Here is a 24,149-nt window from a genome sequence, read left to right as displayed (position 1 = left end):
GCCAGCTCCATAAAGAGTCGGTTTTCCCGGTTTGGTTTGAAAGAACTTGGCTCCGACCTCAACTCCATCCATCACCTTCAGGATGAACTGAACACTGACTCTGACATTGGGGTGTAATGCTTTGGTGTCCACATACTTTTGGACATATAGTGCACCCAAATTAGAACCGTTCCATCCTGCAGTATTAAGAGTTGCTCCAAAGAAAACCTCCACAAAAAATCATTTTAAGCTTGTTTTAATAGTATTGTTATTTACATAAATATTTCAGTTGGGTTTCTCGAAGGGGTTGGTACTCCCGGAACACAAACAGACAGAACATGATGATGATGTGTGTGTAGACTAAACAGAGGAAGATCACTTCTTCTCAGGAGCCTTGTCACCGGCCTCCAGTTTGGGTGCGGCCTCTTTGGGCTCTCGGTAAGCTGGGAAAACCTCCCAGGGTGTGTTGAGGTCAAACTTCCTGAACTCCTGCGACAGCTCCACGGGCTCGGCCACCACACGCTTCACCTCATCGTCGTAACGCACCTGCAGAGGAAAACACACACACACACTTCAGTCTGCAAGCATTTTAAAGTCCATTTATTGTAGTATAGTATTTTTATGTCTGTAGGGGGAAATTATTTAAATGTTTTTCACGGTTGGGACAAAAGAATGGCAGGTATGTTAGAAAATAACAGCAATCAAAGCTTCACATAAAAGAAAAACCTTTCTTGTCTAGACAGCCTGATGAAATTATTCTAATCCTCAGAATGTGAAGTGTTCTTCCTCAGATAGACAGGAGTAAGGCAGAGGGGATGAATTTGACCGTGTTGAAATAAATAATTCATTTTTTTTTCAAAGAAATCTATTTTATTTCAAAGTCTGCAGGACATATATTATTCTTTCTCAAGTCACAGGCTGTCAAGGTCTGTGGGAGCCCTGGATTTATGATAATGAACTCTAAAAAAAAAAACAACCAAAAAACAAAAATCACAGGATCCAGCAGAGTTTGAGATCCAAAGCGTCTGGGCACAGCTTCCATCCTGTCTGTCTCACAGACTTCCTGCCAATACTATTACTACGTTCATATCTTAGAATTAAAAAAACAAACAAATGAATCACACGGAGCTGAATTAAGCCAACTCTCGTACCGAGTGGACGTGCTGCTGGCAGAACTCACCTCCACGTATCCTGACAGAGGGAAGTCCTTCCTGAAGGGGTGACCCTCGAAGCCGTAGTCTGTCAGGATGCGCCTCAGGTCTGGGTGGTTGGCAAAGAACACGCCGAACATGTCCCATATCTGTAAAAAAAAAAAAAAAACACACTTTACTCTCAGTCTGCCTGCCAGTGAAAACACTACGACAGCTTGAAAGTTATGTGACATCACTGATTGAGCGTTGTTGTGAATTTAATATAGTAGCCTGCAGGTTGTGACTCACCTCCCTCTCGTACCAGTTGGCAGCCATGTGGACGGGAACGGCGGAGTCCACCGGTGTTAACTCGTCTGTGTACGTCTTGACGCGCATACGAGTGTTGTAGCGCAGCGACAGCAGGTTGTACACGATCTGTAAACCAGAACACACACACACACACACATCATCACTGTAAAATCATATACTATGAATTATTAATGACAGTCTATGCACAAAAATGTTCATTCTAACCATAAAGCATTTGGTGTTAGGGGAGAGTGTGAGTCCTAATATCGATACTGGAATACTATCTTTTTCCTTCTGTTTTATTAATGAAGTGGCACACAAGTGGAAGCAGCCACAGTGTCTATGTGTGAACAGTAAGTGACGAGCATGGACTTCACTACACCTGGAACTATCTTCTAAGAACTCATTTTTGTCCCTGGTTCCTCTGGTGAAAACACTGGTTTAGTTCCTGAGTTACTGTGACTATGACTGTAACAACACTATTACGATTACACTCATTCACTCTCATAGAAGCAATTTCTGGCAACAACAACAACAAAAAAAAAGTTTGTACCTCAAAGCGGTTCTGCCGTGTTGGGATGTCGACGGCAGTCAGGTCGATCATGTTCCTGAACTGGGCGTTGGTGTGGTCCCTCAGGAATGTCAGCACAGGGACCACCCCGTCAGGATGGATCATCACCTCCAGCTCATTGTAACAGGTCACCTACACACACATACACACACACACAAATGAAATGTAATCACTCCAACTGGTCTCAGGAGATGAATTTAAGACCAAGTTATGTAAATCAGCAAAACAGGAGAAAGCAGACAGTTCCTGGTGGATTGACGCAGGACTCTCTGCAGGTCTGCCTACATGCTGCTTCATGCATCACAACTATGTGCACCTGCAGGATTTCTCATCTACTTATTTACTTTTTCCCCCTTTAATGTATTTGTATCTATGAATGAATTTAAGTAGGGCTGAAATTAATGATTATTTTCATTATTGATATTATTATAAATGCTCTGACACAAACTGAACATTTGAAGTCTCTTGGTCATTTCCATCGAGGCGAGGATGAGCTCAGAACTGGTTACAGGCACATGAACTGACCTGGACCTGCTGGATATATTTGGGCATCATCTCAGCCACGTATTCCCCAAACGCTGACAGCTGGTTGTGAGTGACAGCATCCTTGGGCCTGACGGTGGCTGCAGGAAGGACAAGAGAGGCAAGAGGTTTAAAAGTATTCAACCACACAGTGATCAAGACCTGTCCTGTCAAGTCTGACCTGACTTTTTTTTAACACTAACAATTCATTATTAAAATTGCAAAACAGGTTAGGAACATTCAGACTGTTCACTGAAATGTTAATGTTAAGTGACCTATTGAGATTTTAAAGATCATCTTAAAAACAGATTTATAACTCTGTGACTCAAATGTAATGATAATACATGGAACTAACTGCTATTTGTGTCCACTGATCAGCAGTCAAATAGGAGACAAAACAGCTATCATATTTGACTGCTTATCAATCAACAAGCATCTCCTGTCGGCAGTCTGTCTGTACTCACGGCTGGTTTCTGTGGTGGAGCTCTGCAGTCTGCTCTGCTGCTGGAGGAGACATGAGGTCCTTGCAACTGGAAAAAACAGAAGAGAGGGTCAAAAAATCTGTATAAACACTTTACAGATTACCAGTGGTAGAAGAAGTAAAGTTACTCAGACACTTTAAGTAAAAGTACCCTTACAGCAATGTAGAAATACTCCATTACATGTAAAAGTCCTGCATGAAAAATCCTACTACAATAAAAGTACATAAGTATTATGAGCTTGATGTAGTTAAAGTATTGCAGTAAAAGCAATGGTTTAGTCCCTCTATCTGATATATAATTATATATGACATCATTAGATTATTAATACTGAAGCATCAGTATTTTATATACAGTTAGCTAGTTTAGTCCAGTGGTTCCCAACCTAGGGGTCGGGCCCCTCCAAAGGGTCAGCAGATAACTCTGAGGGGTCCTGAGATGATTAATGGGAGAGGAAAGAAGAAAAAACAAAGTTCTGATACACAAATCTGTTTTCAGTTTTTGGACTTTTTCTCTAATCTTTGATTTTTGCTGAAATATTGGATCATTTGAACATTTATTGAAATGAAAGCATGTGAGAAGTTTAGAGGGAAAAATCACTATTTGGTGGAGCTGTTAACAACTCATAGACATGTGAAATGTGACCCCGACTACACACTGCTTTTTGTAAGACGTCAAAAGCCAAAAAGGTTGGAAACCACTGGTTTCATCTTTAACAATGTGTTGTATTTTAAAAGCTTGTTATATTATCCATTGTGTCAAATCTTCATCTGAAAAGTAACTAAAGCTGTCAAATAAATGTAGTGGAGTAGAAAGTACAATAATTGCCTCTGAAATGTAGTGGTACTTAGGCACAGTACTTGAGTAACTAAAATGTACTTAGTTACTTAACACCACTGTTGATTGCTGAATATACAGATCTGCAGAGGAGCTGACAAAATGTTCACTAAATAGATGCTCACCGACAACATGAAGAAACGGCTAATCCTACATCCACTCTGAACACTTCTACATGATTTATGTTAACAAAATAAACTATGAATGTATGAAGAAATAAACACAGCTGTCACAAAAACAATACAGACTCACTCTCCTCTCTGCTGTTCAGCTCCGTGCTGGCTAACACTAGCATTAGCTTAGCTAGAAGGTCAAACCGGAGACGTTTGACCGTTAAAATCGGACCGTGTCGTTTTCAGCAGCATGCAAAGACCCACTTTATATAACGGACCATCGCAGCAACCAGCCTGTACAAGCAAAAAAAGTGTTTCGAATTAACTTACTGTTGAAGCTCTTTCCAAGACCTCCGCGGACAAACCGCATCAACGACGCCGCCATGTTTGCTCTGTTATGTTAACCGGTTTTCTTCGGGTAGAAAGGCGACTGTTGGCGGTCTATCGACTCCTGCAGGACCGGAGGAGAAACAACAACTTCTTCTTCTTCTTTTCTTCTTTCTTTCTCTTTCTTTTTCCTCTTCTTCTTCTTCTTCTTCTTCTTCTTCTTCATAATGCACTTACAATGTAAGTGATGGGGGACAAAATCCACAGTCCTCCATCTGTGCAAAAATGTATTTAAAAGTTTATTTGAAGCTAATATGACGCTTCAGTCGTCCAAATGAGTCAAATCAAGTAGATATCTTTCAACCTGCCAGTCATTTTAGTGCCAAAGTCCCTCTTTTTGTTACTATACTTCCACATACTGTGGATTTGGCCTCCATTTGAAGGGGATCTTTTAATATCCAGTATGAACAGGAGGAATAATTACAGCGAGGAAAACCTCTTTCACTGTTTATATGAACACCTGACATGTTTTAAGAGTAGCTATATAAAACACTCTACTTTGAATCATAATAATAATTGCTGGTATGTTTTTTCCAAAAAAAAAAAATTACAAAATTAGTTTATTTGCTGTTGATGAAATTTTATTTCTTAGGGACCCAGCCTGATCTCTTACTAAATTACAAGCTCTTCTGGACAATTATAGCATAATATCTATAAGATGAACTGTGAAAAGATTGAAATACTCCCTGTTGTGGATATTTTGAGTGATGGTCAGCGGTGGAGAAAGGCGCACACGAGACTTTTGATGTCTTAATGCTAAAAATGTTTATTGAAAGCACTTGGCCAAGTGGAGAACCAAAAACAGTACACAGACAGCTGAAGTCTCAAGGAGAAGATATCTTAATCTCTGATTAAGAATTACAGTGTGACCTCAAAGCCAAGCTTGACCCAATGTAACCCGATTTGTAACCTCTAAAGATGGAAAATTCCATAACACTCCCTCTGTCTAAAACTGATCGCAGAGACCTGTGCCAGCCAGACTCCTTCAAGTGGGCTCCAGAAGGGTTTACATATCTGGGTATCCATGTGGATAACAATGTGAAAAAGGTATTTAAACTACCCCATGCTAATTCACAAAATAGAGAGTGATCTAAACAGGAGGACAGATCTACCCCTGACCTTATTTGGTAGAGTCTTTTGCCAAGGATAATACACTTATTTCCATAGCTCCCGATCCCCCTTTCCAACAGCATTTTTTAAATCTCTTTAAGAAATTGTAAGTGAAGAGAGATTATCATGGGACTACAAAGATGGGTGGCCTCCAACTCCCTAATTTCAAAATTTACTTTTGGGCAGCACAAATGAGATTTCTGTCATCTTTGCTTGAACGTGACTCTGCCTCCTCCTGGACACAAATTGGATTACAATGCCTTAATGAAGAGGTGGGAAGTGACTTTATTTATATGTAGAATCCAGAAAGTATTATTAACAAAACCAAAATCCCACTTACTGTCCACTTTGTTAGATCATGGTATGAAGTCCATAACATTCTTGGAGTGAGGAATGGAAAAACAAACTCATACCAATGATCTCTGATAATAAAGTGTTTAAGCTTTGGTATGATAGTGGGATAAGATACCTGGAGCAGTTATATTGATGGCATCTTCATGTCCTATGAACAGCTAAAAGAGAAATATGAATTATTCACCAAACACTTTTTTTTATTATTTGCAACTGAGAGCCTAAAAAGTTTGGGTGAGCAGCTGATTCTACCTGACCTGACAAAGGTGGAGGTACTTCACAGTCACAAAGGCTTAGGGCATTTTATTAGCAGGGTATATTCAATAATGATGGATTACCGCCCAAAACAAAACATACATCGGTCAAGAGAGAGGTGGGAATCTGACCTGAGCATGACTACAGATGAGACTAAGGTCTGATCTATGTCAGAACAGCATGTTCACTACTGTAAATGCCAGATTTAAGCTTGTCAACAACAACTTTCATCAGCCTTACCTCACCTCCCCTCAGAAATTGCACCAGTACAAACCCACAATCTCAAATATGTGTTTCAGATGCAGCGTTACTGAGGACACGATGTTACACTGCACATCGCAATGTGCCAAAGTCACAACATTCTGGTGTGACTTATGTGACTAAAGTTACGGACAGACCAGTCCCATTAGACCCAGAACTGCGTCTCCTAGGAGACGTAATAAACGTGAAACTTAAGTCAGAGTTCCAGATAATTCATTGATAAAGCTCTCGCTGTTTTCAGAACATGTATTGCACTAACTTGGAGGTCAGATTCCCTCCTCTCTCATAACTGTATATCCTTAGAGAAAATGACACGTCCTGAAAAACAGATATGATGTTTTTCTTAAAGATCTGGCAGCCTTTTATTGAATACATGGAAACATCTGTCAACTGCAGATTCAATGTAACCTTTGAACTGGTCCCAGTGTTGGCCAGTACTAATGTCCAGGTACAATGGTTGAGGTATCTCAGTGATAAGTATGTCATGGTATTCTGTTACCTGTGTATTGTATTATTGAGTTATTGCGTTTTTAATGGGAATAAGTTGTACTGTTTTGTGCCCTCCGCCCTCAAAAAAAACCCATCTCCTCCTTCTTCCTCATTAAAAAAAACAGAATCTATAAATATGCAAATGTATTTAATTTCAATAAAGGTTGACACTTTGAAGATGAACAAAATGATCACTTTAATAATAATAAAAATTATCCCCGGTGCAAAAATGAATAAAAATGATAAATGAACATTATGATTTTATCTCATGAATGTGACTTTCCATCACTCTGCAAAGCAGCTACAGCCGTCAGATCAATACAGTAGAGCACAAACGTCAACATTGCAATCTGAAATATGGAGGAACTGTATCAAGTTTCCCCTCAATGGCTAAAGCTAACAACAGTTCTGAAATATGAGTACTTCACTGTGGCTGAAAAGCTTGTTTTACATCAAATATCTTGTGAGACAGAACAGTGTTTAGTCAGAAAGTAACTTGTGTTTTCATGCAATCACATCACATTACTAACTGTATGCACACATATACATACATACACGTATTTGACAGTAACATCACAGCATTTGCAAACACTATCAGCCTGCATTCATCAACAATTAACTGTCAATATGTTTTTACGCTGTGAGGCACGATAGGAAAGTTTTCCACTGAGCACAGTAACCGCTTCGATGCTGAATTTTGCTGTAAAACGTCCTCATCTTATTGTGACACTGCAATCAAAAGGCAAGTCAAATGCTTGGAGTGTTTTTTTATGATTAAACCACAAGAAAACATGACTGCAACGTTGGAATATGGAAGTAATTTTTGCTGAAAAAAGAAGGGATTGTTTAGATATTTTAAAAGTTACATTTCTTTTAATATAATTCTGAGCTTCAATAATTCCAGATATTTTTTTTGTTTTAGCCAAATTCAGGAAATTAAAGGAAAAAATGATGAGGGTGACCAAACCTTCATGATAATGTAAAATTATACATTTCTGCTCACTGATCCGTTGTGAATTAACAACTAAAAACCTTCCATTTCCCAGTAAAACTCAAGAGAATCTGATTTTAAAAGAACAATTAGTTCAGCATTTACTCTTCAGTGGGTGTACAGTATGATATGGAGGATTTTTCTGAAAAGAAAACAGCTTTGTTTCACGTCAGCGTGACTTCAAATAAAGCTCTGAGTCCAGTCTTCCAGCTGCTGCAGGAACAGGATGAGGTCCGACCCGCCGCTCCGCGCTCTCTTAGCCGGACTGTCCGCACACCTGCTGGTGATACTTCCACAGCATCTCCAGCTGAGCCGAGCGAACCAGGATGTGCGGCCGGACAGACGCCAGCTTCTCACAGGCTTCCTCTGGAGTCCAACTGTGTAACTGTCAGCAGAGAAACACGACGTCAATGTCGACATACCTGCTGCTCACCGACTGACTGACTGACTGAACAGACGGTAAGTTTAGCAGGTTTTGTAGATTATTGTGTTGCAGAAGTCAGAATCGAGACTTTCAGTGTAAATTTAAGTGTGTTTACATCGACACTGGGTGATCAGTGTTTGACTTTAAGCCCTTTTTATAGATATATTATATAGATTATAAAGTTCCCACCGGTTTTTAAAGGTGCAGAAAAGACACAACAACAAATCCTTCACCGTTCACCTAAATCTGGACGTGAACACCCTCAGATTACAGTCAACTGTCAGCACTGTTGTTTCTAATCACTAATTGATTAATTTATAACTTGCTAATCACTTAAACGTCTAACACAACAAACCCACAAAATACAGAACTCAGTATTGTATTATCAAACGAGGATTGGCAAAATATGTGAAGAATCAGCAAACCAATAGTTTGCTGACTTGGAGGGAATTTTTCTTTATCAGCACTAAGATAAAGAATAAATACTTGAACAAAGATATTCTACGTCGGAGAGAATGTGGATCTGTAAATGTTGATCATAGTCTTGTATTCTGGAAATGCCCCAAAGCAATGAAAAGAATATTACAATGGATATTTCTCTGCTTAATACAAGTGAAAAGATGAATATCTGGATGAAATATTAATAGTGGATCAGTGGATACAGAGTGGAGGAAATCTATCGGATGGAGAAACTGAAACATTGTGAGACTGCAAGAAACCCAAATGCAGAAAAAGTTGGAGAAATGGACATTATCTCAAAGGAAGGAAGATATATATATATATATATATATATATATATATATATATATATATATATATATATATATATATATATATATATTATATATATATATATATATATATATATATATCTGATTTGCCAAAAACAACAAAACCCTCCCACGAAATAGAGCCTCAAAACATAGCGTTAGTATTATAGTACTAATACCTGCAACACAGTATTAGTTGCAGGGATGTTGCATTGCATTACACTGATAAGGTTTCTGTTTTCCTGATAACTGTCATTTAAAATGACGTGCAGGTTTGAGTGCAAACAGCAGAGTAATGATATGACAGCGTTTATGTACTGACCCGTATGAGGTACGCAGCGACCAGCGTGGCGCTGCGGGAGCGTCCGGCCTTACAGTGGACGTAAACGCTGGTCCCTCGCTCTCTGTGCTGCAGGGCAAACTCGACGCCTCGGTGCAGGTTCTCCAGGCTGGGAACGCCGGTGAGGTCGATGGTGCTCAGCCTCAGCTGCTCCACGCCGACGGCCCGCCACTCCTGCAGCCAAACGCACATCCCATTAACCGTTTACCATGAACACACCTTCAGCTCTGTTTACTTTACATAGAGGCCGGTGGTTTGCAGATCTATTATTGTGTGTCTTTTACATTTTGTCTTGATGCCTTTTATGTTTTAATCATTTATTGTTGTTGAAATGTTCTATATAAATAAACTCGCCTCGCTGTCATATGACAGAAAAGCAGCACAGTTAAGAAGCAGGAAGCAGGAAATGTTTGGAATTTTTGCTTGAAAATGACTTAATCAATTAAGCAGCTACTGAAACAGCTGCCTGTCAATCAACTAATCGATTAATCAGCTAATCATTTCAGTTTTAAACTAATTAACAGCATTTTAACTGATTTACATCATCGGGACAGAAAATAAAAACAAACTCTTGAGGAGATTTAAGCTCATAAAATGTAGAAACTGTGAAAATTTAAAAACTGGTTGATTTCTTGTCTTTTCATTCATCAATACATTTTTAATTTAGCTTCCAGTTAGCCATATAAAAAAATAACTGAACCTTTTGCTGCAGTGTTGCTGGGTCACTTTATTATTTTCTGTTTACACAAACTTAATATCTTAAACTTAGAGAAGAAGTCGTGGCGTTTACTCACCTCGGCTGAGTTGCAGAAATATTTGGTCTCATACTTCTCGTTCATGGTGACCACCCCTCGGACATTTTCTGTTTCTACCAGCTGTAACACACACAAAAAAACAAAAAAACAACCATGTTCAGAAGGTCACATGACCTTTGAGAAACGAGAATCAAATGGTTACTTGTTAAATGTTGCTATTTAAACACAACCTGCAGCACAATAAAGAGACTTTCTTTTCATTTTGGATTTTTCAATACCAAACCTGAAATATTAAGAATTCACAACATTTTCCAACTTAAAGTTTTTACTATTTTACAACAAGCAACTTATATTATAAACTAGAAGCAGAATAACATGCAGCCTGAGCAGCTGCGGTACCAACAACTACATTTCTTTAAATCGTATTGCCTTAATTTAGAGATATGTATGTTAAATACTCAGAGAATTATGGCTGCAACTAATTATTATCTTTCATCATCAATTAATCTGTCCATTTTTTTTTATCTCATCACTTTTACTTAACCACTATCTCAAAATGATAATGTTGATTTGCATCACTATTACTTATTTATTTATTAGTAAGTATTTATTACTTTAAACCCATTTTTTCTTCCACAATAATTGTTTCCCTGATAGTTTTGTTTCTGACAGCAAATCTAATCAAAATGGGATTAACTTGATAGCAAATACAAAGAGAGCAGCAATAAGTTAAAGTTAAAGCCAACATTGTCTTCACCAACCCTCAGTGCATGTTAGTGTAACAGCTGATCAGTGATAGAAGTAGAAGTACCAATACAACAATGTAAAAATACTCCATTACAAGTAAAAGTCCTGCATGAAAAATCCTACTACAATAAAAGTACATAAGTATTATGAGCTTGATGTAGTTAAAGTATTGCAGTAAAAGTAGTGGTTTGGTCCCTCTGACTGATATATTATTATATATGACATCATTAGATTATTAATAGTGAAGCATCAGTGTTAGAGCAGCATGTTACTGTTGTAGCTGCTGGAGGTGGAGCTAGTTTACACTACTTTATATACAGTTAGCTAGTTTAGTCCAGTGGTTCCCAACCTAGGGGTCGGGGCCCTCCAAAGGGTCAGCAGATAAATCTGAGGGGTCGTGAGATGATTAATGGGAGAGGAAAGAAGAAAAAACAAAGTTCTGATACACAAATCTGTTTTCAGTTTTTGGGCTTTTTCTCTAATCTTTGATTTTTGCTGAAATATTGGATCATTTGAAGATTTATTGAAATGAAAGCATGTGAGAAGTTTAGAGGGAAAAATCACTATTTGGTGGAGCTGTTAACAACTCATAGACATGTGAAATGTGACCCCGACTACACACTGCTTTTTGCTTTTTGTATTTTAAAAGCTTGTTATATTATCCATTGTGTCAAATCTTCACCTGAAAAGTATCAAAAGCTGTCAAATAAATGTAGTAGAGTAGAAAGTACAATATTTCCTTCTGAAATGTAGTGGAGTTGAAGTATAAAGTAGCATCACATGGAAATACTCAAGTAAAGTACAAGTACCTTAAAATTGTACAACAGTGCAGTAACGTTACTTTAGTAAATGTACTTAGTTACTTTCCACCACTCTAACGGGTTTTAAAGTTTGTAACCAACTAGCAAGTGTTAGCTGTAGGCTTAGATATGAGACAGAGACAGAGGCTGATGTTTGGAGGTCTGACCTGTTTTGTCATGGATCTGAACGGCAGCGCTCCGAGGATCACGGTCCGGTCCACTCGGTCGAACCACCGCCTCGACGACACCTTCTCCATGACAACATTGTAGGCTAAAGTCGGGTAAAAGAGCAGCCTTGCTAACGCTCCCGACATGGCTGAGTTCTTGAACCAAAACATATACAAAACTCAGCTTTCAAACTCGCTCAGCGTCTCATTACCACACACAGTTGTCGTTGTGCTCAGTGTCAGAAGCACAGATGTCACGGCAGTCCGACCTGAAGCTCATGTTAACCGGTTAGCATGTGTCCCTCCCCCAGCAGGGATCGTTTTTCCTAGGGTGGCGAAGTCAAGTTGCGCGAAGTCCCGCCCCTTCTCTACCTCTGATTGGCTCTAACCCCCGACGTGCTTAAATCTGACCAATCTAACCAACGGAGGAAACGAGTACTAGCCAATCAGAGGAAGTGTGGTAGAGGAGGACGGGTCATTCCGTCGCCATCCTAAGAAAAAAAAATTGCCCTCCGCCAGCCTGTTCCTCTAACTATAAACTTCCGGCGTGAACCCATGCTTCCAATAAATTCCGCGACCTTCATGAAATCTTAAATCCATCTTAAAACAATATAAAGTTTAATGGTGGGAAGTAATTAAGTACATTTACTCAAATACTTGTACTTTACTTGAATATTTCCATTTGACTATACTACTATGGAAATACTCTTAAGTACAAGTACCTCAAAATTACTGTTACTTACCACCGCTGCACTTTCTATCTTTGATTAATAATTCACAGAATATGTCAAAATATTCCCTTTACTTTAACACCACTGCCATTTTAGACAGATTACAGTGTTTTTGTGGTAAATTGTTGTTGAATACTAACAAAATGTATTTATTAAATGATGAGGTGATCATATTCTACAAATATTAACATTAATATATGAGCAGAAAACCACATTAACAAGTTTTAGCGGTTCAGAAAGACCAGTGAAAGAAAAGACAGATATTCAAAAATACACTGGAAACAAAGACTAATGAAAGCTAGAATTACACTGAATAACATCTGGATGATATATCACAACAAATCTAAAGACCCTACTGAGACAAAGTCAGATAACAACAGCTAATGTCAACTGATGTTTAATCAACGCTGATTAAATTAAACAAGCAGAGTTAACAATTTGCCAGATAGATATTGATTAACATTAGCTGATCTTAAACTAATCCTTAAATCAACCTCGAGCTATTTGTTACTACAGTTGGTGTCAAAGTTTCATTTTCAGTTATCAGTCCTGATAAAAGAGTTTGAAGGTAAAAGTAGAGCTGCAATCAATTGATTAGCTACCAACTATTACATTAACTGCCAATTATTTTGATAATTGATTAATCATTTTGAATTTTCTGGTTTCTTTAGTTCTCTGTGACAGTAAACTGAACATCTGTTACTTTGGGAAACTGATCAACATTTTCTGACATTTTACAGACTAAACAACTAATTGATTAATTGAGAAAATAATCCATAATGAAAAAAAAAATTAGTTGAAGCCCTGGTTAAGTTTTTTTTAATGAACTTTATATCAATAAACTGCGCAAAAGTTTATGATACACTGCATTAGCTTATTATTTGTGGTAAAATGATCATTATAAACCATAATTTACATGTGAAAACACAAGCTTTGGTCTGGTATTAAAAAAAAAAAAAAAGGAAGACTGAGTATTTGTCCCCCATCTTCAGAAATAAAACCAGTCTGTGCTTTTCAAGTGAAAATGAATTTATTTTATTTTGACAAGCTTTTCCAAATCAGCCATGATAGTGTATTGAATCCATATGATTTATAACTGTATTAAACTATTACACAGCACCAATATATGATATGTTAATAACAGTCTTAACAGCCTGTTTAAACATCTATTAGCTTTGTCAGACAGAGATGCTATAAAGAGAATAGCAGATTCAGAAATATATACATTACATACATACATGTATAAAAACAAATATAGGTGAAAGATTTGGATGGAACAGTGTAAGCGTGAGTAAAACTACACAATGCACTGTAATATATTTTCCAGAAAGTGCAAATATTTATAATACATTTGGTCTGTAACCCCAGATTGCATAACTTCAGAAAGTTAACCTTTCTTTTGTCTCTTTTTTTTATAAAAACATGTGCAGTACAGGATGCAAAAAAACATTTATTACATCTTAATAACTGGCAAAATCAGAGAGGCAAAATAGTGTTAGTTTAACTTATGATACAATCATATTTTTCCTTTTACAGACAGTGATAGACCGGGAAAATGTTCAGTAACACGCTGAAGACAACATGTTCAGCAACTGGCTACAGATCGACAAGACGTCCTTGTTTGACAGGAAGCTGCTAAGAGTTTATCACCGAATCGACACTTAATATATTATTACCTTCATTTCCATATAAAAGCAGATAGCAGTGAAGGGTAGTGATGCGTTCTGGGGGGAGATCAGAACTACGATATCATAGCTGACACAGTCAACATCGGAGCGGAGAGGTCAAATGTTGGTGGTGGTGGAGTTCAGGATGTCGTGCTCGATCTTGGCGTTAGAGGCCTTGGACAGGTCTCGCTGTGGAAGAAGGAAAAAACAGGCGTAAGGTTGATTTCTACGACGTGACGTGACAATATGAGGAAGAGATTGAAGCAAACCATCATCACTTACACTTTTGTAACCATTAAAGGACGAGTTCACAATTCTTCAAGTGCATCTTAAAACAACAGTCAGGAACCCAAATCAGCAGTGAAAAATGTTTTTCTTGCTGTAATCATTCCTCCTGTTCACACTGACCATTAGAAGATCCCTTCATAATGCACTTACAATGGAAGTGATGGAAAAATGTGCAAAAATGTATTTAAAAGTTTATCTGAAGCTAATATGAGTCAAATCAAGTAGATATCTTTCAACGTTACAGTCTTTTTAGTGCCAAAGTCCCTCTTTTTGTTACTACAACAGGGAAACACTGTCCGAGGAAACACAAAGAGGGAATTTGATGGTAAAAAGACTGTAAATGTGTCAGATATCCACTTGATATGACTAACTCAGACTGCTGAAGACTCATAAGCTTCACATCAACTTTTAAATGCATTTTAGCACAAAATCACTGTTGTGGACACACTTACGAGCACATTTGAAGGAGATCTTTTAATAGCCGGTATGAACAGGAGGAATGATTACTGTTCATATGGACAGCTGACTGTTGTTTTAAAACACACAGGAAAAACTGTGAAGCTGCCCTTTAGGAATGACACACTGAAGGTTGTTAGTGGGAGTTAGAGAGTAGCCGATCACACAGATGGACAATCAATGTAAAAATGAACAGGGAGTCAATGCAGGGAGGCTAAAATATGAGTTATATGATCTTGTTTTCTTGAACCAGTGTGAAGGGCATTACAATAACAAGAAAAAAATAAAGGCGGGAAAACTCTGTGTAAGTCCTCAAAGGATAAGAAGGATTTAATTTTTGCAATTAAGATGAAAGAAACAACCTTCTTATCTTGGTCATCAAAACAAAGACGAGAATTAAAAAAAACAAAAAAAACACCCAAATTTCTTGCAGTTGGCTTAATGTTATGTGATCAGGTTCCCAGACTGAAACTATGTGACTGAAAGAGTCAGTTGTGGCAAATTGAAACTCAAAAAAGAACAATTCTTTGTCTCAGAGTTTGACGGACTGATACTAAACATGTCCTCTGCTATCAAGCTCCATGTTAAACCTGCAGTGTGGAACTTTTACATATAAATGAACGTTCGTTACATTCAAGCTCTTCCCAAACAAGTTCACAAAATGCTGATTAAGCCAATCACCGCCAGGTAAATCTCTCTGTATTATACAGTACACCAGTATGTTCTATGGGCAGAGCATACACAGTAGAAACTTCCGCCGGCTGGGTGGCTAACTTCCAGTTAGCCCTCTGCTAACTTGAATGGAGATAAAAAAATTTAATCGTGCTGCTCCTCTAGACCAGCCGTTCTCAACCAGTAGGCCTGTTGCCTTTCACCACCACCTGTTTAAGTGAGTCAGGGGTTTTCCATTGTGACTCTCACAAAATCAAAGGCAAGGAACAAAGTGGAAGCAACTTGGAATGCTACGACGCACGTTAGCCTCTCACCAGTCTCACCAATCCCACCACGACTTGATCTCATTATTTCTCAGAAGTAAGCCCAAGTATCTCACTGAGGGTATGCAGAGTATTTATTTTGGTCATTACAGCTGACAGTGGCCTAACACATATTTACAGCCCAGGTTTTTTGTCATGTTTTTTTCTTTTCTTCATTTATTTGCGAAGGTGGTCCTCAGGAATACAATCTGAAGTGGGCCTTAAGTTACAAAAGGTTGAGAACCTCTGCTCTGGACTTTCCAAAATTATTTCATCATAAATTATTTTAATCAGCTCAAAATAATTTATCCAGCATTTTACAGCTGCAACAGTAGCAACAGAGTTGAATACAGAGGAGCCTGTGACGTTAGCACATGTGGTGTCAACAGTGTTTTGTAATTACTCTCACTGCCAGAAGGGGGAGACAAAAGTCCCACACTCCACCTTTAACTGCTGGTAGCGTCTGCACATCACATGTATCTTCTATTTGGTGAACTATCCATGAAATTTAGGAAAATAGAGCATACGACAAATAAATCCAGACATCATTATTCATAGATAAGTACATCACCTGTAGCAGTTTTGTAAATTTTTCACCAAAATTCAGTGAGTAAAACAGGAAACCTGGTTACTGTAATCCAGGTAGGGGATTTGAGAACACGGTTCCTCAGATTGATTTCTCCAGGAAAACACTCATTTCTTGGTCATGTATGCACAAAACTGGGTTTCTAATCAGTTTTTTTACAAGTGTGTACTTGCATGACATAATACTTCACATGGGGAAAGTGACAACGGAGCGGCTGAATAAAGCAGAGATCATCACACGGAGTGATGCGTCGTTGTATTTAAAGTAATTCCATCCAAAGTCACGCAAACATTGAAACTAACACAAAGCAGCCTGTAGACGTCTAAATAAGATGGTTCTCACTGCTGAGCATTTGACTGTTTGTTAAAGTAACAAACATTTGCACGGGGATTAAGATGAGTCCTTTGTCTGCCTGCCATTCATCTCTGCAACATCAGTCCCTGACGCAGATATTCAAAAAACAAAACAAAACAAACAAGAAACAAGAAGCATCGTCTTCTGTCATTACAGTTAAAATCAGTCGCTGTAAAACAAGGTGGAGGTTTGGGGAGAAATCTAGTCACTAATCTGCTGCAAATATATCCGGCTTTACAGTAACCAGGTTAGTACAGTGCAGATTACCTGCGTAACCTTGTTATTTAAGTAATTGAATAAGATACTTTGGATTGCATTGTAATGTGAGCCGGTGTTGACAACTGTAACCATTCAAACTGAAGCACAACTGTTGGAAAACAGTCACACGAGAAACGGACAACTTCTGTCGGGTGTAGACGGCGTGTTAGATGGAGAGACTGATGGGATGGTCAGTAGCTGAGGGTTAATCCTGCAGGTTCAAGCTAAACTAGTGTGTTAAATTGCTGTTTGAAGATATTTATTCCATTACAGGCATGCAATTATGTGAAAGAGGATTAGTCAGAAGGTTTTAGGATTCCAAACACACCTTGATTGAACTGATTCAGTGTTGACCAAGTCCCTCTAAAATATAAATGTACATCATTAGAACTTGTACATCATCAGAAACCCCTTCGATATACACTTAAATGTGTTAAATGTGCACCGAAATGAGGAAAAACATGCTGAGCAAAGAAAATTAGAGACAAAAGTGTAAATTACCACAAACTCTGAATATGTGCTGGCAACAGAGGTTATGCTGAAGTTACGCTGTGGACCAGTGGGGGTCAGCAACGCACCACTCAGAGGGCTCCCCTTCAACTGGGCCTCGTTCTCCTTGTTACAGCCCTGCAGTCTTGGGTGGGGAGGTTTCCCTCCGCCTGTCCGTGCTGTTGAACCCTGGAGGACACACAGCAGGAGAGACTATCAGGTCAGACTTTTGTTTTTAATGCTTTTAAATAAAAACTGAATGAAAGTAGGATTCCCTCCTCCTCTCAATCGTTTTAATGTGCTGCTGAATCACATTTTAATTGGAAAATCAATCAGTACAGTCATAGAAATTACACATTGATTAGTTCACATTCAGTAGACATTTCTGCTGAACAGTTAGATTGAGGTTATGGAGAAAAATCTAAGTCTGAAAGCACCTGTATGTAGTTTTTGCCCAGTTAAATCAAGTCAAGTTTATTTGTAGAGCACAGTATCCTACAGCAGAAATTCAAAGGGCTTCACAGCCGGCAGACACACACACAACTCGTTAAAAGCTAAACAAAACCAAGAATTTCTTCAGTTTATTCTTAAGATACAATTCTGTGCAAACAGGTCATATTTTACAACAAAGCAGAAAATTAATATTACATTAAGTTACTCAATTGTCCTAAAGTCTGATAAAAAATGCTCCTATTTCATTGTCTGACTGAGATCAAGTCAACTAGTCAAATGCTGTTTTCTAGTAAATTTGCAGGGTGTTTATATTACATGTGCAGGATATTTAGTGTCGCCTGTTATATTTCTTGTTATTCTTTCAAAATTAAACCAACCTTATTTGCTGAGAGAGGTGGGCGGGGCACAGGTGAGCGACAGACAGTTCCGCCGTAGACGGAGCGCATGGTGCTGTTAGAGGCGACGCTAGAGATGCTGGAGGTGGTGTTACCCTGACAGGAAGGAGAGGGAGGGAGAGTTAGTGCTGACAGAGCCAGACGGCTGAATCAAGAACTTATATCATGAGTACAGATGCGAGGCATGCATTGCAAGCAACATGATTTTACCATCTTCCGTGATTTATTTGGGGTGGTGGTGCCGAGGAATCTGCGTTTGGTTGGGGTTCGTACCGCTGTTCCGTACAGCATATCCTCCTCGGTCTGTTTGCTCTTCTTTAGATGCTGTTAAGTTTGTACAGAGAAGCGTCAACACGTGTCTCAGCAGACTTAAAGGCAAAGCCGATAACACGACAAGGCGACTAGCTCACCCTTTCTTGTTTCTCCTTTTCTTTCTCTATCCGGTGCAGCTCCCACTGTTCTTCCACGTACTGCAGGAACTTCTGACCGTTTACGAAAAACTCACGACCCTGCTCAACCTCCCACGCTTCGATCTGGGCTTTTAGTTTCTTTTCAAGCTTCAAAAAAGAAAAAAGACACGGGTGATGTCAAATTACTTTAAACACTTAAGAATCGCAACATGTTAACCATTTAGAAAATCAACGGTGACCTTCGCGTCTTACCTTTGGCAGACTTTTATGCAGCTCAGACCTCTGTTTCTCCTCTTTGAGAAGGTTCCCTCCTCTGTTAGTGAATCTGGACGGATCTGTGGCTTTTTTCTGGGAATAAAAAAAAAGATTCTTCATTGTTTCTGAAAACATTTTATTCAAACTCTGACAGAAATTTAACAAAAGGCACAAATCTTTGTGTGAAAAGTTTTTTGTTTTTACATTTTCTACTTTTTCTATTGTTATTGACAGGATTTTATAGGGTTGAAATCTGAGTTTATATCAACTGAATGTATTTGCAATTTCAAAAGACTTATATTGAGTAACTGTATCTGTAAAATCCAACTGGCTCTGGTTTAGTCGCACCAGCACAGCTTCAGATTACTCTTGTTAGTTTCATTTTTCCTGATCAAGTGAACTCACCTCCAGCTCCAGGAAGAGTCTCCAGCTTTCTTCCCATTGGTTAACTCCGTCAAAAAGCTCTTTGTGATCCTCGTAATGCAGCTTCAAACGCTGGATCTCAGCATCGTGCATCCCCAACAGCTCTTCAGTAAAATCCTCTGAAATAGTCAAATTATAGTATAAGCAAAAAAAAAAACTCCTATAAATGTGATTAAAACAGCTAAAATGTCAAACAAGTGAACTCACCACTAAAATATGGTGAAAAGGCCTGCCGCTGGTCAGTGCTGAAGAAGCATTTTTCCCAAAACACGGCGATCTCGGAGCGGATGGCGTCTGTGACGTTACGAATGTTTAGCAGTTTGAGCTCCTCCAGACGCTGGACCTCTGCTTTTAACTGAAAAAAAAAAAGGGAAGTGAATACATGAATACAAACCTAAAACTGTAAATCAGCGGCACACAGGACGCTTAAGTCTTCTCACCGCTTCCAGGTTCCTCTTCCTGGATGTGACCATGTGCTCGTTGAAGGCCTCTCTCTCCTCCTGCGGCACCTGCAGTCTGTCCCACAGCTGCTGGATCTTTTCTCGATGGGTCTCACACATCGCCTCGTTCTCTGCCTTGCGCTCTTCCAGCTGCAGCATCAACAAGACAGAAAGTAGCATCAGTTAACAGCTTGGACAGTGACTATACATCATATCTGGGTTTTGAACTAAGGCCACAGACAACATTCAAGCCCTGATTATAATTTATGGGACCCATAAAAAAAAAGGGTTTCACTTCAAGATTCACCAAGTCTGATGTTATAAAACAATCTTACCTGACAAAGCAGCAGTTTGAGTGATGTAATGTTGTCTCTGGAAAGACAGAAAGAGTCCTCATCCTCACAGACTACATCCTTCTCAAAACTGGTCTCAGGGATGTGGTCCAGCACTTCCATGTGCAAGATGATCTCCTTTTTGATGTCCATAAACTCAGTGTACCGCTTCGCCTGAACACATGAGAGCAGCACATCCAAATCAAAACATTAAAATTGCCAAAATGAGGCTTCCTGGCAGTGAAGTTCAGCTTTTCTATTCATGCAGTAAAAACAACTGAACAGGACAGCATGTCCACAGTACACAGAATGTATGTATGTATGTACACAAACAATCTCGCACCTTCTCTGCGTTCTGGTCGGAGATGTGTTGGCGGAAGCTCTCCAGTTGCTCTACTGAAGGGACAGAGTCTGGAGAGATACCGTAAGGCATAGAGCACAGGATGTCACACAGGTCCTGGTCCTGCTCCAGCAGAAACTTCAGCTGCTGCATCCGCAGAGTCTTCTCCTTTATCAGAACCTCCACCTGAGTGCGGATGTTCTTCTCTTGCTGGAGCATGCTGATCCCGACCTCCTCCTGAATGTGCAGAGAGGACGGCGATGACAAATTCACTGTACAACATGTGGTGAAACTGAACTGTGCATACTGAGAATGCAGTAATAGGATATGTAGGAATCTAATGTTAGCATCCGCAATCAAAAAACAATACGTTTGGAATATAGGAGACCGAATGATCCAGTCAAGAGAAACATGTGACCAAAGTTAAATTATTCTTCAACACAAAAGTTATTGTTACCTCAAACACAGGTAGCTGAAGCTCCAGGCAGAGTTTCTCCATGTCTGTCCTGCATGTCTGAATGCTGCTTATAAGCCTCGTCTTCAGAGACTCTTCTTCTTTGATCATCATATCTAGTAATCCCTGGTGGACAAACAAATGAAATCAGCTTATTCAGACTGGATGACAGCGCAGAGACAAACAAGAACACAAAACTGATCATTTGGCTGATATGCATATTGGCAAAAATCACAAATATTCTTTCAATATCACAGTTTACTGATCACACAGTAATGCTGCTCCTTCTGTAGATACAGATAAAGATACAGTCTAAAAATTGACAGGAAATTAACTGCCAACTGTTCTGATAACTGTTTAATCATTTTGAATCATTTTTAAGAAAGAAATGTGCGTCTCAAATGTGAATATTTTCTGGATTATTATACTATGACAGTAAACTGAATATCTTTGGGTTGTGTATTGCTGATCAGGACAAAACAAGACATTCAATCCTTGGGCTTTGGGTGACAGTGATTGACAGTTTTCACCATTTTCTGGTATTTTATGGACCAAACAACCAATCAATTAATCAAGAAAATAATTAACAGATTAATTAATAATGAAAATAAACATTAATTTGCAGCCCTATTACACAGTAATACTGGTCCTTGTTGGTACAGATAAAGTCTAGTTCTGTCTAGCAGATGAGCAAAGTAGTTCAACTCAAATGTAGAAAAATGATGAAATGATAACTGATGCATAATATGATCAAACATCTGTTTTCTATCAGTTTTTCTCCAGCCAGTGGATACTGGAAGCTTCCCAATAAGACACTTAACGCCACAGAGTATCTTCAAGTGAAAACAGATTTTTGTCAATATTAAATGTGAGGAAGTCTTCTTCCTTCAGTCACCACGAAAACTTACAAACAGGCAGAAAGGATATCAGTGTTCCTCATCTAACATCCGCTAGTGTTTGCAACAGGAACAGTTCAAACAGAAATAGCCTTCTGTGGCTGTAGTAATGAAACCACAAACTTCTACACTCGTAGTAAACTGATGAATGATCCACCGTTCATTATCATTAGGTATAATCAAGTATATTTTTAAATTATCAGCTGATATAACAGTAGCAGATTTTTAAAACTTCTGAATATAAACACTGGTATTGGCCTAAAAAAAATCTAGTATCAGTGGGGCTCTCATGCATATAAATACTTGAAACTCTACTTTGTTGACCAATGTGATCATTCAAGATGTGTTGTGCAGTGTGTTCATGACATCATTAAGGCTTTGAATTCTTTCCAGTGGCCTAGTTTCGCCCATAATGATTGTCCTGTTCTTGTAGACCCCCACCCCCATCTTTCACTCTCTCTCTCACTTACACTACTAGTCATATTCTCTGTGTCCAGACATTTGACTGGTACTACACCCAAACAACAAACAAACACATGACTTAAAAAAAACAACAACACATGACTAACTGGTTAAAACCTCTGTTGACACCGTTCTAAGCCAAGTGCACCCAGTCTGAACTGATAAAACAGCAGGTTTAGAAACATCAGTCAAAATGATCTTTTTTGTCCACCAGCCAGCAAATCTATCAGCCACTTGCATATTTTACCAGCATATTATTACAGGTTTACAGTATATATACATGATGCTGGTCAGTGTCTTACCTTAATGTGGTTCTTGACAACATTAGTTCTCTGTAGTCTCTGGTCCTCTGGTATACCAATCTCCTCCCAGATGTCCTTCAGGTGGCATAGTGCTTTATTCAGGCACGACACAGACTCAGCTGCGAGCACCTCACTGCATACAGTGAAGGGCAGACACGGTCAGTTCACTATCAATATATCACTAAAACTCACTCCAGTACCCAGTGGTGGAAAGTAACTTAACATTTACTCAAGGTACTTATACCTCACATGAGTATTTCCATTTGATGCTACTTTATACTTCCACTACATTTCAGAGGGAAATATTGTACTTTCTACTCCACTACATTTATTTGACAGCTTTAGTTACTTTTCAGATGAAGTTTGACACAATGGATAATATAACAAGCTTTTAAAATACAACACATTGTTAAAGATGAAACCAGTGTTATGTAACAACGTTACTTTTATTTAAGTAGGATTTTTCGTACAGGACTTTTCCTTGTAATTGAGTATTTTTACATTGCTGTATTGGTACTTTTAAATTAAGTAAAGGATCTGAATACTTCTTCCACTTTTGATAATAACCAAATAGCTGCTGACGTTTAAACCGCAGAGACAAACCGCAACTCATCTGATGGAACTAACCGACGTCAGTTTCGCTAGCGTGCTTAAAAACGTATCTCATCTAGGTAAAACCAGCTAAATAACGGTTATTTTACACTTTAAAAACTCTGACCTTATCGCAAAAAAAAGTTTGACCTTACCTTTTTCTCATTGTTGTTCCAAACTCTGTTGTGATTCCCAGTGAACAGCCTTAAACAACCAAAACTTGTCAGGGAGACAGGTCGCCTGTCTGCTCTCGGTGCTTCGGCCGTTTGTACACAGTTCAAAATACGCATACAGCACCGCTCTGGCCTCTGATTGGCTCTTTCTGCAGGAGCGCGTGTTGCGTAACACCGCCGCCGGCCGTTAGGAGTATCTGTAGTTAATGCTTAAAGGGAACCGCCCATCACCGAATCACTCATTCACTAAAACAAACGCACCAGTTTCATACCGGGTGCGGCGACGTAGCAGCATTCCGTCACCACGCAACAATGAGCTTCTGTTAGTGACCACGACAAAGTTATAGATACATGAATAATGTACATAATTAAACGTGATAATTAATATATTTTTACATTATAGGACAGATTCACAATTTTTCACGTCTGTCTTAAAACAGTCAGGTGCCCAAATGAATACTGAAACATGTTTTTCTTGCTGTAATCATTCCTCTTGTTCATACTGGCTGAAGATCCCTTCTTACTGCACTCACAATGTTAAATTCCTGTGCAAACCTACTTGGCAATACACCTGTTTCTGAAAAACGATCCTATCAGTTAATAGCTGACTAAACCAGAACTTGTACACATAAA

The 24,149-nt window shown here is 38.8% G+C and overlaps 3 protein-coding genes across 5 annotated transcripts; all 3 read right to left on the bottom strand.

Moving 5' to 3' along the window:
- Nucleotides 1-219: 219 nt before the first annotated feature.
- ndufs3 (NADH:ubiquinone oxidoreductase core subunit S3) lies at nt 220-4,398 on the bottom strand. Its single transcript, XM_067611960.1, has 7 exons — nt 4,271-4,398; nt 2,976-3,041; nt 2,515-2,612; nt 1,972-2,121; nt 1,419-1,544; nt 1,160-1,279; nt 220-525 (listed from the first exon to the last, which is right to left on the bottom strand). The coding sequence occupies exons 1-7, from the start codon at nt 4,323-4,325 to the stop codon at nt 355-357; spliced, it is 786 nt and encodes a 261-aa protein (XP_067468061.1). The 5' UTR covers nt 4,326-4,398; the 3' UTR covers nt 220-354.
- Nucleotides 4,399-6,964: 2,566 nt separating this feature from the next.
- Nucleotides 6,965-12,123, bottom strand: ptpmt1 (protein tyrosine phosphatase mitochondrial 1). The gene is made up of 4 exons (XM_067611844.1): nt 11,788-12,123; nt 10,113-10,193; nt 9,301-9,492; nt 6,965-8,169 (listed from the first exon to the last, which is right to left on the bottom strand). Exons 1-4 carry the CDS (start codon nt 11,956-11,958, stop codon nt 8,041-8,043), a joined length of 573 nt encoding a protein of 190 aa, XP_067467945.1. The 5' UTR covers nt 11,959-12,123; the 3' UTR covers nt 6,965-8,040.
- Nucleotides 12,124-13,529: 1,406 nt separating this feature from the next.
- Nucleotides 13,530-23,632, bottom strand: prc1b (protein regulator of cytokinesis 1b). 3 transcript variants are annotated; one of them, XM_067611581.1, is made up of 15 exons: nt 23,499-23,632; nt 22,753-22,885; nt 21,096-21,218; nt 20,642-20,875; nt 20,302-20,472; nt 19,967-20,116; nt 19,734-19,881; nt 19,509-19,645; nt 19,101-19,196; nt 18,849-18,995; nt 18,649-18,762; nt 18,421-18,534; nt 17,603-17,779; nt 17,430-17,464; nt 13,530-14,374 (listed from the first exon to the last, which is right to left on the bottom strand). In XM_067611581.1, the coding sequence occupies exons 1-15, from the start codon at nt 23,507-23,509 to the stop codon at nt 14,326-14,328; spliced, it is 1,839 nt and encodes a 612-aa protein (XP_067467682.1). In that variant the 5' UTR covers nt 23,510-23,632; the 3' UTR covers nt 13,530-14,325. The 3 variants fall into 3 exon arrangements, with proteins under 3 accessions (XP_067467682.1, XP_067467762.1, XP_067467844.1); XM_067611661.1 differs by lacking the exon at nt 17,430-17,464 and having other exon boundaries at nt 23,499-23,631; XM_067611743.1 differs by lacking the exon at nt 17,430-17,464 and having other exon boundaries at nt 17,680-17,779; nt 23,499-23,631.
- Nucleotides 23,633-24,149: the final 517 nt, after the last annotated feature.

Source organism: Thunnus thynnus, chromosome 1 (assembly GCF_963924715.1).
Source record: "Thunnus thynnus chromosome 1, fThuThy2.1, whole genome shotgun sequence".
Lineage (NCBI taxonomy): Eukaryota > Metazoa > Chordata > Actinopteri > Scombriformes > Scombridae > Thunnus > Thunnus thynnus.
The sequence above is the reverse complement of the archived record's forward strand: the minus strand, read 5'-3'. Positions and strand labels throughout refer to the sequence as shown.

What these genes read in the sequence shown, in the direction of transcription:
- ndufs3 (XM_067611960.1), bottom strand. Translation starts at nt 4,325, where the DNA reads ATGGCGGCGTCGTTGATGCGGTTTGTCCGCGGAGGTCTTGGAAAGAGC. An exon ending in AATATATCCAGCAGGTCCAG is followed by an intron (nt 2,122 to 2,514) that starts GTCAGTTCATGT and finishes ATGTGTGTGTAG; the next exon opens with GTGACCTGTTACAATGAGCT. An exon ending in CTCTGTCAGGATACGTGGAG is followed by an intron (nt 526 to 1,159) that starts GTGAGTTCTGCC and finishes TTTCCTCTGCAG; the next exon opens with GTGCGTTACGACGATGAGGT.
- ptpmt1 (XM_067611844.1), bottom strand. Translation starts at nt 11,958, where the DNA reads ATGTTTTGGTTCAAGAACTCAGCCATGTCGGGAGCGTTAGCAAGGCTG. An exon ending in ATTTCTGCAACTCAGCCGAG is followed by an intron (nt 9,493 to 10,112) that starts GTGAGTAAACGC and finishes GTTTGGCTGCAG; the next exon opens with GAGTGGCGGGCCGTCGGCGT. An exon ending in TCGCTGCGTACCTCATACGG is followed by an intron (nt 8,170 to 9,300) that starts GTCAGTACATAA and finishes CTCTGCTGACAG; the next exon opens with TTACACAGTTGGACTCCAGA.
- prc1b (XM_067611581.1), bottom strand. An exon ending in TTCAGCTACCTGTGTTTGAG is followed by an intron (nt 20,876 to 21,095) that starts GTAACAATAACT and finishes CTGCACATTCAG; the next exon opens with GAGGAGGTCGGGATCAGCAT. An exon ending in GACTCTTCCTGGAGCTGGAG is followed by an intron (nt 19,197 to 19,508) that starts GTGAGTTCACTT and finishes TTTTATTCCCAG; the next exon opens with AAAAAAGCCACAGATCCGTC.